A 14,001-nucleotide genomic window follows, 5' to 3' on the forward strand; every position below is an offset into this window, starting at 1 on the left:
TCCAGTGCTGTGTCCAAGTCATTGATGGAGATGTTGGAGAGCACAGGGCCCAAGATGGAGCCCTGTGAAACCCCAGCAGTGACAGGTCACAGTCTGATGTCACCCTCGTCACTGTTACAGGGTCCCTTTGGTTCCATGAGCCCCACATGTCATAATAGCCCCTTTGATTCCATGAGATTCCACAGTGTCCCTGGGTTCCTTTGGCTCCAGGAGGCCCTGCAGTGTCACAATGGCCTTTAGGTTCCAGGAGGCCCCGGATTTTCACAGGATTCCCTGGTTCCATGATATTCCCAGTGTCCCAATGGAGCCTTGATTCCATAAATTCTGCAGTGTCCCAGGTTTACTTTTCTTTCATGAAAAAAACCTCCTGAAACCATGACATTATCCCCCTCTGGATTCTATTCCCTTTTTCATCACACAGTGTCCCAGGGATCCTTTATTTCCATGAAACCCTGCAGTGTCCCAGCAGCCCCTTGATTCCTTTGTGCCACTGGAGACACCCCATAATCCTGCCCTGCCTTGTCCATGGCTACTGAGCCTTCTGAAAGGTTGGAAAGGGGTTCAGCAGCAGTGATCCCCATCCTGCTGGCTCTGCTTGCCAGCCTGACCAGCATGGCCAGGGCAGGCTCAGCCCAGGGTGCCACAGCCCCTCCCTCTGTAGAGCAGCCCCTCCAGCTCAGGGCCCTGCAGGGATCCCAGGCTGGGATCTGCAAGTATTCAAGAAAGAGGGTTCTCTGTGCCATGGATTCCTCTGTGCAGGCACAGAAATGCTGCCTTGCTCTTTTCCAGGCACATCCCTTTGCCCAGGGCAGTGTGTCCAGGCTGCCTTAACCAGTTGCAGATGTTAAAAGTTACTATGTTAAATGGGAAATGTAATGTTAAAAAAAAAAAAAAAAAAAAAAACAAAAAACTAAGAAGTTTCAGGATTGCACTGTTCTGTATCTTGTTGTAATAAAAGAGGGGGAGTTGCAGTGTTTGGGGTTTCAGGAGTGGCAGCAGGGCTTTCTGGGAAAGAAGTCTGCAGGACTCCGGTGCACATGAGCAGTGAAGACCATTGGCAGGATTGGTTGAGAGGGTTACCTGTTGGGACGTGTTACAATTCAAAACTGCTACTGCACCCTTTACTCTGTCTCAGTAAAGAACTCTGTTACACACTTATTGGTGTCTCTTGGTCCATGTAGACTCCTTATTTATTATATTAATAATATTACAACAGCTCTTTCCACATCTTGGCTTTGAGAAAGGTTGGGAAAGGCGTTAACAGGGTGGTTTTGCCTGAGGTGTTAAACATGGGAGCGAGTCTATCTTCACAATTCCCAAGAGAAGAGATGGCAGAAAGCTGCCCTGCAGGTTGTATTGGAAGGAACAGGAAAAGAGGCCGAGGGGAAGGGGTTTCTTTCCTGGAGGGCAGGGCTGTCGTTCGCTTGCAGGAGCTCCACGCTGAAATTGTCAGTCCGACTGCCAGATTTGAATGTGGACAAAGATTCCTGCCAGACAAAAGGTGGCAGGACAGAAAGCTCCTGCAATCCATGCAGTGCTCAGGGTGGCCCAACAATTGCACATGAGAGACATAAGGGCCTTCTTTCCTAGGGGAAGGACAGTCAGTTGCTTGCAGGAGCCCTGTGCTGTAATTGCCAGTCCGACTCCCAGCATTGAATACGGATGAAGATTCCTCCCAGACAAAAGGTGCCAGAACAGAACACTCTTGCTGCCCATGGAGTGCCAACAGTGGCCCTCCAACTGAGCAAAAAAGACCAGGGGAAGGGTTTTCTTTCCTGAGTGGAAGCACTGTTGTTTGCTTTTCAGAACCCTGTACTGTACTTGCCGGTGAGACTCCCAAAATTGAATATGGTCAAATATTCTTCCCATACAAAAGGTGGCAGGACAGAAAGCTCTTGCTGCCCATGGAGTGCCCAGAGTGGCCCACCTGAAAGCCAAAGGTTACAGTCTTTCCTTTCTTGGGGGAAAGGCCGTGACATCACAAAGGGGCAGATGGGGGTGCTGCACTTTGACATTCTATGACGTTGGTTCTTTGGTTTCCAGGGGCCGTTCTGGAATGGAGAGGGTAGGCCATGACATCACAAAGGGGCCCATGGCACACAGGGGGGCCTTCACTTTGGGGTTGTAGGGTGTTGGTTCTCTGGTTGCCAAGGGCTATTCTGGAATGGAGAGGATAGGCTGTGACATCACAAATGGGCCTCAAGCACATGGGTTGGTGTAGTGGGTTGACCCTGGCTGGATTTCAAACACCCACTAAAAGCCACTACCTCCTGTCATGGTTCAGCTTAAGCAAGGAATTTTTTTTCTATCCCTTCCCCCTTGGTCGTAGGAGCCATTAAGAGCTATCAGATAAGTACTTAGGTGAACAAAAAGACCTCACTCCTCACTAATGGCCCAGAACTTAGTCTCCTAGGAAATGAGGCAGATAAGGAACTGCAATTTTTTTTCTTTCTCTCCTCTCCTGGGCAATGGGGGAGGATGAATTTTGGTGGGCTGGGTGGTGGCTGGCGCTCAGGTCAGGAGGAGAGGATGGTGTGCCTGTGGGTTTGGGACCTGCTTTGCCAGTTGTGGACACTGCCTGTTTTTTTTTTTCCTTTCTTTCCTTGTCGGAGGGGAAGTTTGCTGCTGTTGCTCTGGTCGGCCCTTGCTCGCCGTGACAAGTTCTGCATCTCCAGTGACCCCACAGCGCCACCTGGTGACTGCTATAGGACATCACAAACCCTGCGTCTCCAGTGACCCAATGGCACCACCTATTGACTGAGGTTGGAATTGCACCAAAGGGCGCAAATTTGAACGGTTTCCTTTTCCCTTTGCCTGTTTAACGGTTTGTTTTTGAAGGGGATTATTTGTGGGTATAGGAGTATTGCTTGTTTGTTTTACTTGTTTTTTCCATGTTTCTGTTAATACACACATACATTTTAATAAAGGGTTGTTATTTTTTCTTTTCCATAATTTCTTTTTCCTTCAACTGGGGCCTCCTAAATTTGGATTTATAACTGCTTAGAGAGAGAAGCTTGGGTCTTTGCTCCTAACTCTTCCTCAGCAAAAAGACCCTTGTCTCATTTAAACTGGGACATCTCACCTTCCTCTGCAACTCCACAGAAGAGAGAAAGAAACCAGCTGATGATTCCTAAGTAGAGATAAGAGTTGGGAGAAAGTCGCTTACTAATGGGCTAAACAGACTCAACGTAGGGATAGTACTTAAATTTATTACTAACAGAATAAAAGCCAAAGAGTGATGTTTGTGTGAGAGCCCGTAATGGCTGTGCTGCTTTCAGGGGGAGTCCAGTTAAATTTCTGGCCCACCAACTGCACATGAGAGACCAGGGGAAGGGTTTTCTTTCCTGAGTGCAAGTGCTGTTGTTTGCTTTTCAGAACCCTGCACTGAACTTGCCAGTGAGACTCCCAAAATTGAATATGGTCAAATATTCCTCCCAGAAAAAAATCAGAAGGACAGAAAGCTCTTGCTGCCCATGGAGTGCCCACAGAGTCCCACCAACTCCAACTGAAACCCGAAGGTTGTAGGCTTTCTTGCCTGGGGGAAAGGCCGTGACATCATAAAGGGGCCATGGCAGATGTGTGGGGCTGCACTTTGACATTCTGTGACGTTGGTTCTTTGGTTTCCAGGGGCAATTCCAGAATGGAGAAAATGGGCTGTGACATCACAAAGCGGCCATGGCACACAGGTGGGGCCACACTTTGGGGTTGTAGGGTGTTGGTTCTTTGGTTGCCAAGGGCTATTCTGGAATTGAGAGGATGGGCTGTGACATCACAAAATGGCCTCAAGCACATGGGTTGGTGTAGTGGGTTGACCCATGGCTGCATTTCAAAAACCCACTAGAAGCCACTACCTCCCCCTCTGTCTGCAACTCCACAGAGGTGAGAAAGAAACCAGCTGAGGATTCCTGAGAAGAGATAAGGGTCAGGAGAAAGTTGTTCAGTAATGGGCAAAACATACTTAAAGTAGGGATAGTACATAAATGTATTACTGACAGGATAAAGCCAAAGAGTGAGAAAAGCAACAGTCTGAAAAATATCTTCACCCCACCCCTGCTTCCTTCTCAGCTCTCCCTCCTCCCCACCAGCAGTGCAGGGGGATGGGGAAGGGGGTTGCACTCAGGTGTTGTTTGAGTCCATCCCTCAGGCAGCAGCTCTTCCCATTCTGCTGTCCTGTGGGTTACTCTTTCCTGGGCTGCAGGGGGGTCTCTGCACCCCGATGCTCCTCCACAGTCTGCAGGGGGACACCTGCGTTACTTTGGTCTCCACCAGGGGCTACAGGGGGGCCACAGCTCTGAGTCTTTCCCCTGTTCCTGTGGGGGGTCCCTCCCAAGGGAGACAGTCCTGGATGGACCTCCTAACGTGAGTCCACCCCTCGGACAGAAGCTCTTCCCACCCTGTTGCTCCATGGGTCCCTCCTCCATGGGGTCAGTCCTTCAGGGATGAGCTGTACCAGTATGGGTTCCCCACAGGGCCACGAGTCCTGCCTGGGAAAAACCTGCTCCAGCCTGGGCTTCCCTCTGCACGGGCTGCAGGTCCCTGCCAGGACCTGCTCCATCCTGGGCCTACCAGAGGGTCACAGCCTCCTTCCTGCATCCCCCTGCTCCAGCGTGGGAGCCTCCAGGGGCTGCAGGGGGGTCTCTGCACCCCAGTGCTCCCCCAGGGGCTGCAGGGGCCTCAGCTCTGAGTCCTTCCCCTGCTCCTGGGGGGTCCCTCCTGCCCCTCCTTCTGCACTGACCTTGGTGTCTGTGTTGTTATCCCATGTTCTCACTCTGCTCTTCCCAGGCTGGAATTTTTTCTGTGCAACTCTCCTCTCTTCTGAAATATGCTATCCCACAGGTGTTACTGTCACTCCTAAGTGGCTCAGCCTTGGCCAGTGGCAGGAGCTCCATCCTGGAGCAGCTGGCATTGGCTCCATGGCACAGGGGAAGATTCTGGCAGATTCTAACAGAAGCCACCCCTGCAACCTCCCATCTACCAAAACCCAGCCACAGAAACCCCCTGTCTTGTGCAGATCTTTCTCCAAGCCAAGCAGGTGGGAGTTGGTGCCAAGGAGCTGAAACCTGCAGGTCCAGCCTTTAGTGGAGGAAGCTCAGATTTGTCCAAGGCTGCTTTGAGTCCCAGGGGTTGGATGAGGGAATGGTAGGGTGGGGATAGGGATAAAGTCTGATGGATTGTCAGACATAAAGGGTCCTGATTTTTATATCTATTCAGACTGAATTAGGAGGTGCTTGGGATCAATGTCAACTGGGGATTGCTGATATCAATGTCAAAACAGGTAAAAAGCAGGTCACAAAAAGACATCTTTATTTGTGGTTTTATTAATACAATATATTCACTTTGAATACTCTTCTGAGATCTGCCTAATTAACCACAAAAGAATTGAAGACTTAGAAGGAAATGATTCCCAGGGGCCTGTCTGGTTAAGATGCCATCACTGAGAAGAGAATGTGGAGGAATGAGCAGACAAGGACACCATCCCTGGGGCTGGGGAAGCAGGAACTCAGAGTCACTGGTTCCAGGTGGCAAATGGACTGTGGGATGTTTCTGTGAGAGCCCATAATGGGTGTGCTGGTTTCAGGGGGAGTCCAGTTAAATTTCTTCCCCGTGGCCAGTGCAGGGCTGGGTTTTGGATTTGTGCTGAACATAGGGTTGATAATTACAGAGTCACAGCATATGCTGAGTTGGAAGGGACCCCCAAGGATCCTCCAGTGAAATCCTTAACCCTTGAAATGGTTCAGACTTGGTTCTTTGCCATATGCTGAGAACAAGACATTCCTCCCCCTAAAACTTTTTTTTCTTTAAATAAAAGTAAGTTTTCCCCAGTTACATATAGACCCTCAAATAATAAAGTTTTTGTTCTACCCAATTGCATGAGACCCTTAAGTAAATAGGGTTTAAGTAAGAAAAAAATTACTCTGTCAAAAAATATCCTGTTGAAAAGTAGTTAAGGATTTTAAAAGTGCACTGTTTTATATCTTGTTATTAATAAAACCAGGGGAATTGTGGGGTTTCGGGTTATAGTATGGGTGCTGGTAAGGCATGCAGGCAGTTGTAGTTCTTACTCTATCACACATGTGCAGTTAAATGATTGTGTATGACTGGCTAAGAAAGTCATGTGTTGTGACCTGTTACCATTTGAAACTACTTTTTAAGCTCTTGTCTCTTTCAACAAAGGATACTTTTTTACACACTACATTGGTGTCTCTCTGGTCCCTAGGACCCTTTATTTATTTTATTAATACTACTGCTGCAGAATCTGGCATTTTCCCCTGGGGAAGTTCTCAGGGCTCATCAAGAGCCAGGAGGTCACTTTGCTGTCCCAGGGGCTCCATGGGGACCTCCCAGAGGTCATCCTGAGGAATCTCCTGGAATCAAAGGCTCTGTGGGGATACTGCAGGGCCATGTGGAGTCCAGGGGCCATGGGGACACTGAGGAAACTCATGAAATGAAGTGGTCACTGTGACATTTCAGGGCCTCCTGGAACCTTCTCCCTTCGGAAACACAAAGGGATGTGTGGGAGGGTTTCACTGAGAACAGGAGAATTATGGAGAGGGACCTTTACACACCCAGATCTTGATGTGTTGACACATCTCTGCCTGGGTGTGGGTGTTGTTGCCTTAAGAGACCATGGAGAAAAAGACTCTGGGCCAATTTAGGTAGGAGATAAGATAAAGAGACCTGGTCCTTTAATGAGTCCTTAGGCCTAGGGGAATACATACCATGTGTGCCCCCCCAAGACAGGAGTTTTATGATTTTATAAAAAGGTCCATCCAATCCTAGGTTTATGCACCGTGAGTTCTGACCCATTTGGGGCCCCTTCTTCCTCATCTTCATCTTCTTCACAGCACATACAGTCCTGGGAGTTCCTGAAGAGTTCTGCTTAGAAGGTCACTGTGTCTGGGTGATATCTTCTGGTCCAGGCCTTAGGGTGTTTTTCTACAATTCTGCCTTGAAAAGAAGACTAAAAATGGAGTTTAGAGGGATGGATATGGAATGGGGTAGTATGGTTTGGTATGTGTAAATACTCTTTTAAGGGATATGATACAGCTACATTAAAATATATTCACTACACAACTAGTTCTAAAATCTACAAAAGTTAAAAAAACCCCAAATGATCTGAGATATCAGTGTGAATTAACTGTGGTGTGAGTGTTGTTATTGTGAATCTATAATTCAGTCTCTGTTCAGTTCTAGTAAATGCTATTGAATCCCTTGATAACTGTTCAGTTGGTCAGTGGTTAAGTGCTACTAATTCTTTTGCCCCCTTATAGTTAGATCCAAATCCTTTGCACCCTGACCCTTTTCCATCCTATGTCTTTGTGTAAAGCATTCCCCTTCATAGAAAAAATATATTTCTGTGACATCCACTTAAAAATCTTCCTCCTCAGCTAAACTACAAAACAAGTCCAATTAGTTGTTGAAGAATTGAAAACATGAAGACAATTAAAGGAAGGAAAAAAATTTGTTTGTCTTTATTTTAATGAGCCTGGCAAGGTGAGGGGTGAAGAGCAAGGCTGATCGTACAGGATCAGACTGGATCTCCTGATGAGAAACTCAGCATCAAGATCACTTGGAGAATACTGCTATCACCTCTCCTCTGAACCGAAAAATATCCATCCTTTAATTAAAAAAAGACTTATTTTCAAATTGCCTTAAAGACAATTAAAGGGAGACAAAGAGATCCTGAGGGATTTCTGTATTCTAATGAGCCCCACAGCGTGTTTAGAGACAAGTCCATTGTTCTCAACTACTGAGAGAAGATTGAAGAAGCTGCTCAAGAAGTCAGAAGCCAAACTCCCAGTCCCTTGAAGCATTGCTGGGCCCCACTGAGGGCAGGCACTGACAAAGCCTCCCCAGGGACTCCTCAGAGCAGATCCTTGCAGGCCAGGAGTGCAGGCAGACAAAGGAAAGTTGCTGCAAAGTGGTAGCCTGAGGGGCAGAGGCAGCTGCCAGAGCCAAGGGCACAAAGGCCTGGGTGCCTTTGGGCCTTGCAGCCCTGCCAGAGCCCTTGGCCATCTCTGCTGCAGGCTGTGCTCCCCTGGCCCTGCTGCTCCTCTGGCCTTGCAGGCTGCACACACCCCTCCTGCTTTCCCACCCCCCTCCCAGCAGCATTTCTGGGCCCTCCCTGATGGCTCTGCTGTCCCCCAGCTCTGGCTGCTGCCATGTGCACTTGGCCTTCTTGGCTTGGATGCTGAGCCCCTGTGCCCCAGGACATCCCTGAGAGAGCCCAGGCCCTTCTGCTGGGGGTCCCTGCAGAGCTGAGCAGATCCAGGTCACCTCCCATTGCTCTGCCAACCCCTTGGGGCTGCTCTGGGCCCTGCAGGTCCTTGCCCTGCTCCCAAGGGCTGTGGGGGTGCTCAATGGTCAGGTCTTGTGATTTAGAGCTCAGGGTCATGATCAGGCAGAACTTTGGCAGGTTTGTTGTTCTGCTGGCAGTGTCTGGTTCATGATTAGGGGAACAGCTTTTTGGCCTGGGTTAGGATTAAAGGGTTTTTCATATTAACAATCCAGATTTGGGATTGGGGTGGGGATTGGAGGACAAATAAGAGTTTGGAGTTCTGGGTTGAGGCTTTGCCTTTGAAGTAAGGTTGAGGTTGGGATAAGATCAGTAGATTCCTTCCAATGTCAGGGGCAGCACTTTTGGGGAGTGTTGGGTCTAGAGGTTAGAAATAGTATAAAGGTTACAATGATTGTTTGCACAGTCAGTGTTTCAGCTCCCTCGGCATTACCTGAACCTTTTTTTACCTCATCAAAATCTTTCCTCTCTTTTGGCCAAGCCCCTCTTTCCTTCCCCAAATATCCAATCCTTTTTGTCCCAGTTCCTCCTGATCTCCCCCAAACATTCATCTGGGTTGGCTCAGCTTCTTGATGACCCTGTGTAACCTCATGGAAACAAGGGACACTGCAGGGCCTCATGGAAAGAAAGGAACACAGGGACACTGGGAAATCTTGTAGAACCAGGGAATCATTTCACATGTGGGGCCTTGTGGAACAAAAGGGAATCTTGAAACCTTTGGAACCTGATGGAACCAGGGAGCCCTTGTGTCACTGTGGTGCCTCCTGGAAACAAAGAAACCCTGGGACACAGTGGAACCTCAGGAAAGGAAGGGGCCACTGTGACACTACAGGGTCTTTTTGGAGCCAAATGGACCTTGGGACACTGAGGAACCCCACGGAATCAAGGGGTCATTGTGACACCGAGGACACCTCATGGACTCAAGGGACCACTGTGACACTGCAGGGCATTCTGGAGCCAAAGGAATCCAGGGACACTGAGCAGCCTCCTGGAATCAAGGGGCCACTTTGACACTGCAGGGCCTCATGGAAACAAAAGCAAATACAGGCTTGTCCAGGTCCTGAGGGTGATTCAGAAGGGAGGCAGCAGTGATTTCTCCCTACAGACCCACCACTCCAATGGTCTCTCCCTGCCCTGAAGGTTTCTGGCCATCAGGCTGTAGCTGAGGGGCTTGGGCAGGGCCATGAGGAGGGGGTAGAACAAGGGCTGTGTCCAACTCTGCCAGGAGGGCTGTGCTGGGCAAGGAGGAGGAGGCTGCAGCAAACAGTGGCACTGCTGAGGGGAGAGGAGCAGGGGGAGAGACCTTGTGCCTGCCCACGCTGGGCAGGAGCTGCCCCAGGATGGCAGCTCTGAAGCACTCCCAGCATGTCCCTGGGAACAGCAGGGGAAGACTGGATTTCCAAATCAGGCTGGCAATGCAAAGAGCAGGAGTGTCCTGGTGTCACTGCAGGAGAGTTCCAGCCCTGCAGCAAGGACACAGAAGAAGTGACCCAGTCCATGCAGTGCTCTCCGAAGATGCCACAGCATCCTGTAGATGCTGTCAGGGAGGCCAGCTCTGCTTCACAAGTTCCCAGTGCCTGTCCCTCCCTGTGCTCAAAGGGCTTCCACTCCCAGGACTGTGCTCAGAGAGCACTCAGGACTTCCAACCAGAAAGGGGCTCACAAGGACAGTGTGGAAGTGGAAAGAGCAGCTCTGCAAAGACCAAGCTCTGCTGCTCCCTGGCAGTGCTGCTGTGCTGGGATTCTTGTCCCCTTGCCCTTTGCAAATCCCCCCTGTCCTGCAGTGTGCTGTCCTTTAGGAACAGCTTAGAAGAAGGGTCTTGGACAAAGAAGGCACAGCAGGATCCTTTTTTTTGTTTAAATAATCAGAGATCACAATTCATCATTTAAACATCTCTGCAAAAATTCAATGAGTATACACTAATTTAGAAGGAAGTTGCATAAAAATATTTAATTGGACAAAAAATTATTGCAAGAAGAACGTGATGATCTCCATGAAAAAGCTGAGCAGGAAGGCTGGGCCATTAGTGAGTCTCATTCTGAATGCTACACACCAGAACACAGACACTTTATTGCTCCTGAAAAACATCCAGTCATCATTGTCCTTATGGCATCCCTGAGCTCCTGGTTCCTCAGGCTGTAGATGAGGGGGTTCAGGGCTGGAGGCACCACCGAATACAGAACTGACACAGTCAGATCCAAGGATGGGGAGGAGATGGAGGGGGGTTTCAGGTAAGCAAAGAATGAGGTGCTGAGGAACAGGGAGACCACGGCCAGGTGAGGGAGGCACGTGGAAAAGGCTTTGTGCCGTCCCTGCTGTGAGGGGATCCTCAGCACAGCCCTGAAGATCTGCACATAGGAGAAAAAAATGAAAATGAAACAACCAAACCATAAACAGGCACTAAATACCATGAGCCCAAGTTCCCTGAGGTAGCTTGAGTGTGAGCAGGAGAGCTTGAGGATGGGTGGGATTTCACAGAAGAACTGGCCCAGGGCATTGCCCTGGCACAGGGGCAGGGAAAATGTATTGGCTGTGTGCAGCAGAAAATGGATAAACCCAGTGGCCCAGGCAGCTGCTACCATGTGGGCACAAGCTCTGCTGCCCAGGAGGGTCCCGTAGTGCAGGGGTTTGCAGATGGCAACGTAGCGGTCGTAGCACATGATGGTCAGGAGGGAGAACTCCGTGGAGATGAAGAACAGAAAGAAAAAGACCTGGGAAGCACATCCTGCATAAGAAATCTGCCTGGTGTCCCAGAGGGAGTTGTGCATGGCTTTGGACACAGTGGTGCAGATGCAGCCCAGGTCTGTGAGGGAGAGGTGCAGCAGGAAGAAGTCCCTGGGGGTGTGCAGGTGCTGGTCGCAGGCTACGGCGCTGAGGATGAGGCCGTTGCCCAGGAGGGCAGCCAGGGAGATGCCCAGGAAGAGCCAGAAGTGCAGCAGCTGCAGCTCCCGCCTGTCTGAAAATGCCAGGAGCAGGAACTGGGTCATGGAGCTGCTGTTGGATATTTGCTGCTTCCTCAGAGTGTTTGGATCTGCTGAGGAGGAGAAGTCAATGCTGAGTTAGACCAGGCTGCTGCAGCCAAACAGGACACGTCTCACAGCCACTCCACTCTCAGGCTCTCTCACCTCACTCAGACCTCCCTGTAGCTCCCTCCCCTGAGCTCTGGCTGTTGCTGCCTGAATTCTTTGTGTTTGTTCCCCCACTTGCACCTGCCACAGTTAGGAGTGGTTGTGGATGTTGGAAATCCCTGACATTTCCATGGCACTGCAGGTCAAGTCTTGTGGGTTCTGAGGGCACAGGGACGGTCCCTCAGTGCAGACAGAAGAGCTGCTCTGCCCATCAGTCTGTGCTCAGCTGCCCTGGGCTGGCAGCTTGGAGCTGCAGGAGCATCACACTCAACTGTTCCCCTACACAGAAACTGCACAGATCTCCAGGAATCCGTGTCCAAAGAAGAGACTGACACAGTCCTTGCCTTTTCATCTCTCCCCTCCCAGAGTGAGACACAAAATGCTCATTGCAGCTGCCCAGAGCACTTCCATGGAGTTAGCACTGGGGAGTTTCCTCCATGGGGATTCTGTGCAGCACAAAGACAGTATGGTAGAGCTGCACCCTCAAAATCTCTCCCCACAAAACCCCACACTGGCTCAGAAAAGCCAAGGGTGAGAACAAGGAGAGCCCAGGCAGCAGGGGATGCCAGGGAAATGCCCCAGTGCTGCTGCCAAGGCAGGAGGGACAGGCAGAGCCAGATGGAAATGAGGGCCTTGTCCTTGCCTGGGCTCTGGTTGCTGCAGGGCAATGCCCAGCCCAGCCCCCGTGGGCCTGAGGGCAGAGGCTCTGCTTGGGCTGGCAAAGGAGCCCAGGCAGGAGCTGCTCAGGGAAGGGCTCTGTGCCACAGACACAGGCAGGGAGGGGCCACATCCCCCTGGCCAGCACTTGTGGCAGCAGCTGCCTCTCCCTCCCTGCCTGGGTGTGTGTGAGGAGCTGTTCCTGCCAGCAGCCCCTCCCTGTGCCCAGCTCAGCTCCCTGCCAGTGCTGCCAGAGCCCATCCCCAGCCCAGGGCCCAGGGGCAGCTCTGCCTGGGCAGGGGCTGCAGAGCAGATCCCAGAGCCCCTGCGCTGGCTGGGAAGGGGCAGGGGTTGGCAGTGGATGTGCTTCCTGAGCAGGGCCCCTGCAAATGGCAGCAGGTGCAGCTGAAGCTGGGAGGAGCCCTGAGCCTGCAGCTGAAGGGCCTTGCCCAGCCCTGGCCTGCCAGGAGGGCTCACTCCTTCTCCCCACCCCTTTCTCCCTGCAGGGCCGTGGCAGCTCCTTGGCCGGGCTGAGAGCTGCCCCTGGCAGGCAGCAGAGTCCCTGCCCCAGCACACACAGCCCTGGGGGGCAGGACCCTGCTCTGCCCCACAGCCCTGGGCACCCCTGGCTGCACCCCTGTATTCCCACCACACAGCCAGCCCTGGCACAGGGAACCTTCTTACCCCGGGCCTCTGATGGGGCAGCACCAAGTCCTGCTCTGCAGCAGCTTCTCCTGCTGCCCCCCAGCAAATCCAGCAGAGCCATCCTGACAGCTCCTGCCAGGGCTGGCATTTGGCAGCTGCAAGAGCCACTTGCAGCAACTCCCCTGCACTGCTCTGCAGCCACAGCCTTCCCGTGCCAAAGGGCTGCCAAGGTTCCTCCCCTGAGCAGCTCTGCCCTGTCCTCCCAGCCCAGGATCCCTTTCACCTCCTGCTCCCTTCTCCTGGTTGCCCTTGCTGCCTGCAGCTCCTGCCCTGCTCTGCCATAGGGCCACTTCCTCTGCCCTGCAGGAACTGGGAGAGGCCTTCTAAAAGATCCTACAAGCTGTGGGATATGGCAACTTTAGGAGATCCCTGCAGGAAGGGAAGTTGAAGTGTCCTCCAGCCAGAGAATTCTTCATTCAAATCCTGGGAAGGTTTCTCTCGCAGTGAGAGCTCAGTCCCCTCCCAGCCCAGGCTGCTTCTCACCTCTCTACCCTTTCTCCTGTGCCCTGGGTGCTGCAGGCAGTGCCCTCAGCCCTGCTGGGCTGTGCAGAGGAGCTGCTCCTGGGCAGAGCTGTGTCTTTGGAGCTGTTCTTGGTTGCCAGGTGCTCTCTGTGTGCCAGGAGCCCGGCCCAGCTCAGCAGCACAGCAACAGCCCCAGGCATTTCATCACCCTGGGGGGCTTTGGGAATGAGTCCCTGAACATCAGACCCTGAGGAGAGTTGCAGGAACCTCTTGAGAAACCCAAGTGAGATTCAAACTGTAAAGTTTCTTGTAGTGTTAATGGGTCCCACTGAGGGATGGAACTGAGAAAAGATCTTGTTAGAGCACAAACCTGGAAACTGTGCTGACAGGTCAGAGAATCACAAAATCATCAAGGTTTGAAGAGACCTTCAGGATCTTCTGGCCTAACTGTCAACCAGCACCACCATAATCACCCCTAAACCACATCCCAGAGTGAGAGACTCCATCACCTCAATAAGAATCTTATTCCAATGCCTAAACCTTCAGTGAAAAATTAATCTAGAGGCTCCAGATGCACTGATTCTAAAATTGGCAATAGAGCAAACAATGATTGTCAAGAAATATTAAGGTCCCTCAAAGATCCCACTCCAATGGACATGGTTAAAGAGTGTTGCAATGTAGGATCCAACACGTACAACAAATCCCTACTAACTGAAGTCCTGGCAATGCAACAACAACAGAAGGAGGCTTCGT

The 14,001-nt window shown here is 51.2% G+C and overlaps 1 protein-coding gene across 1 annotated transcript; it reads right to left on the reverse strand.

The window, feature by feature from the left end:
* Positions 1-1,553: 1,553 nt before the first annotated feature.
* On the reverse strand, positions 1,554-11,327 carry LOC126643958 (olfactory receptor 14J1-like; the record flags this gene model as incomplete). The annotated part of the gene is made up of 2 exons (XM_050322753.1): positions 1,554-1,620; positions 10,383-11,327. Coding segments are annotated over 2 exons (1,012 nt in total), but the record flags the coding sequence as incomplete, so codon positions are not given.
* Between the last annotated feature and the right edge of the window lie 2,674 nt (positions 11,328-14,001).

This window comes from Myiozetetes cayanensis, unplaced genomic scaffold, assembly GCF_022539395.1.
Source record: "Myiozetetes cayanensis isolate MyiCay16 unplaced genomic scaffold, myiCay2020 scf284, whole genome shotgun sequence".
NCBI lineage: Eukaryota > Metazoa > Chordata > Aves > Passeriformes > Tyrannidae > Myiozetetes > Myiozetetes cayanensis.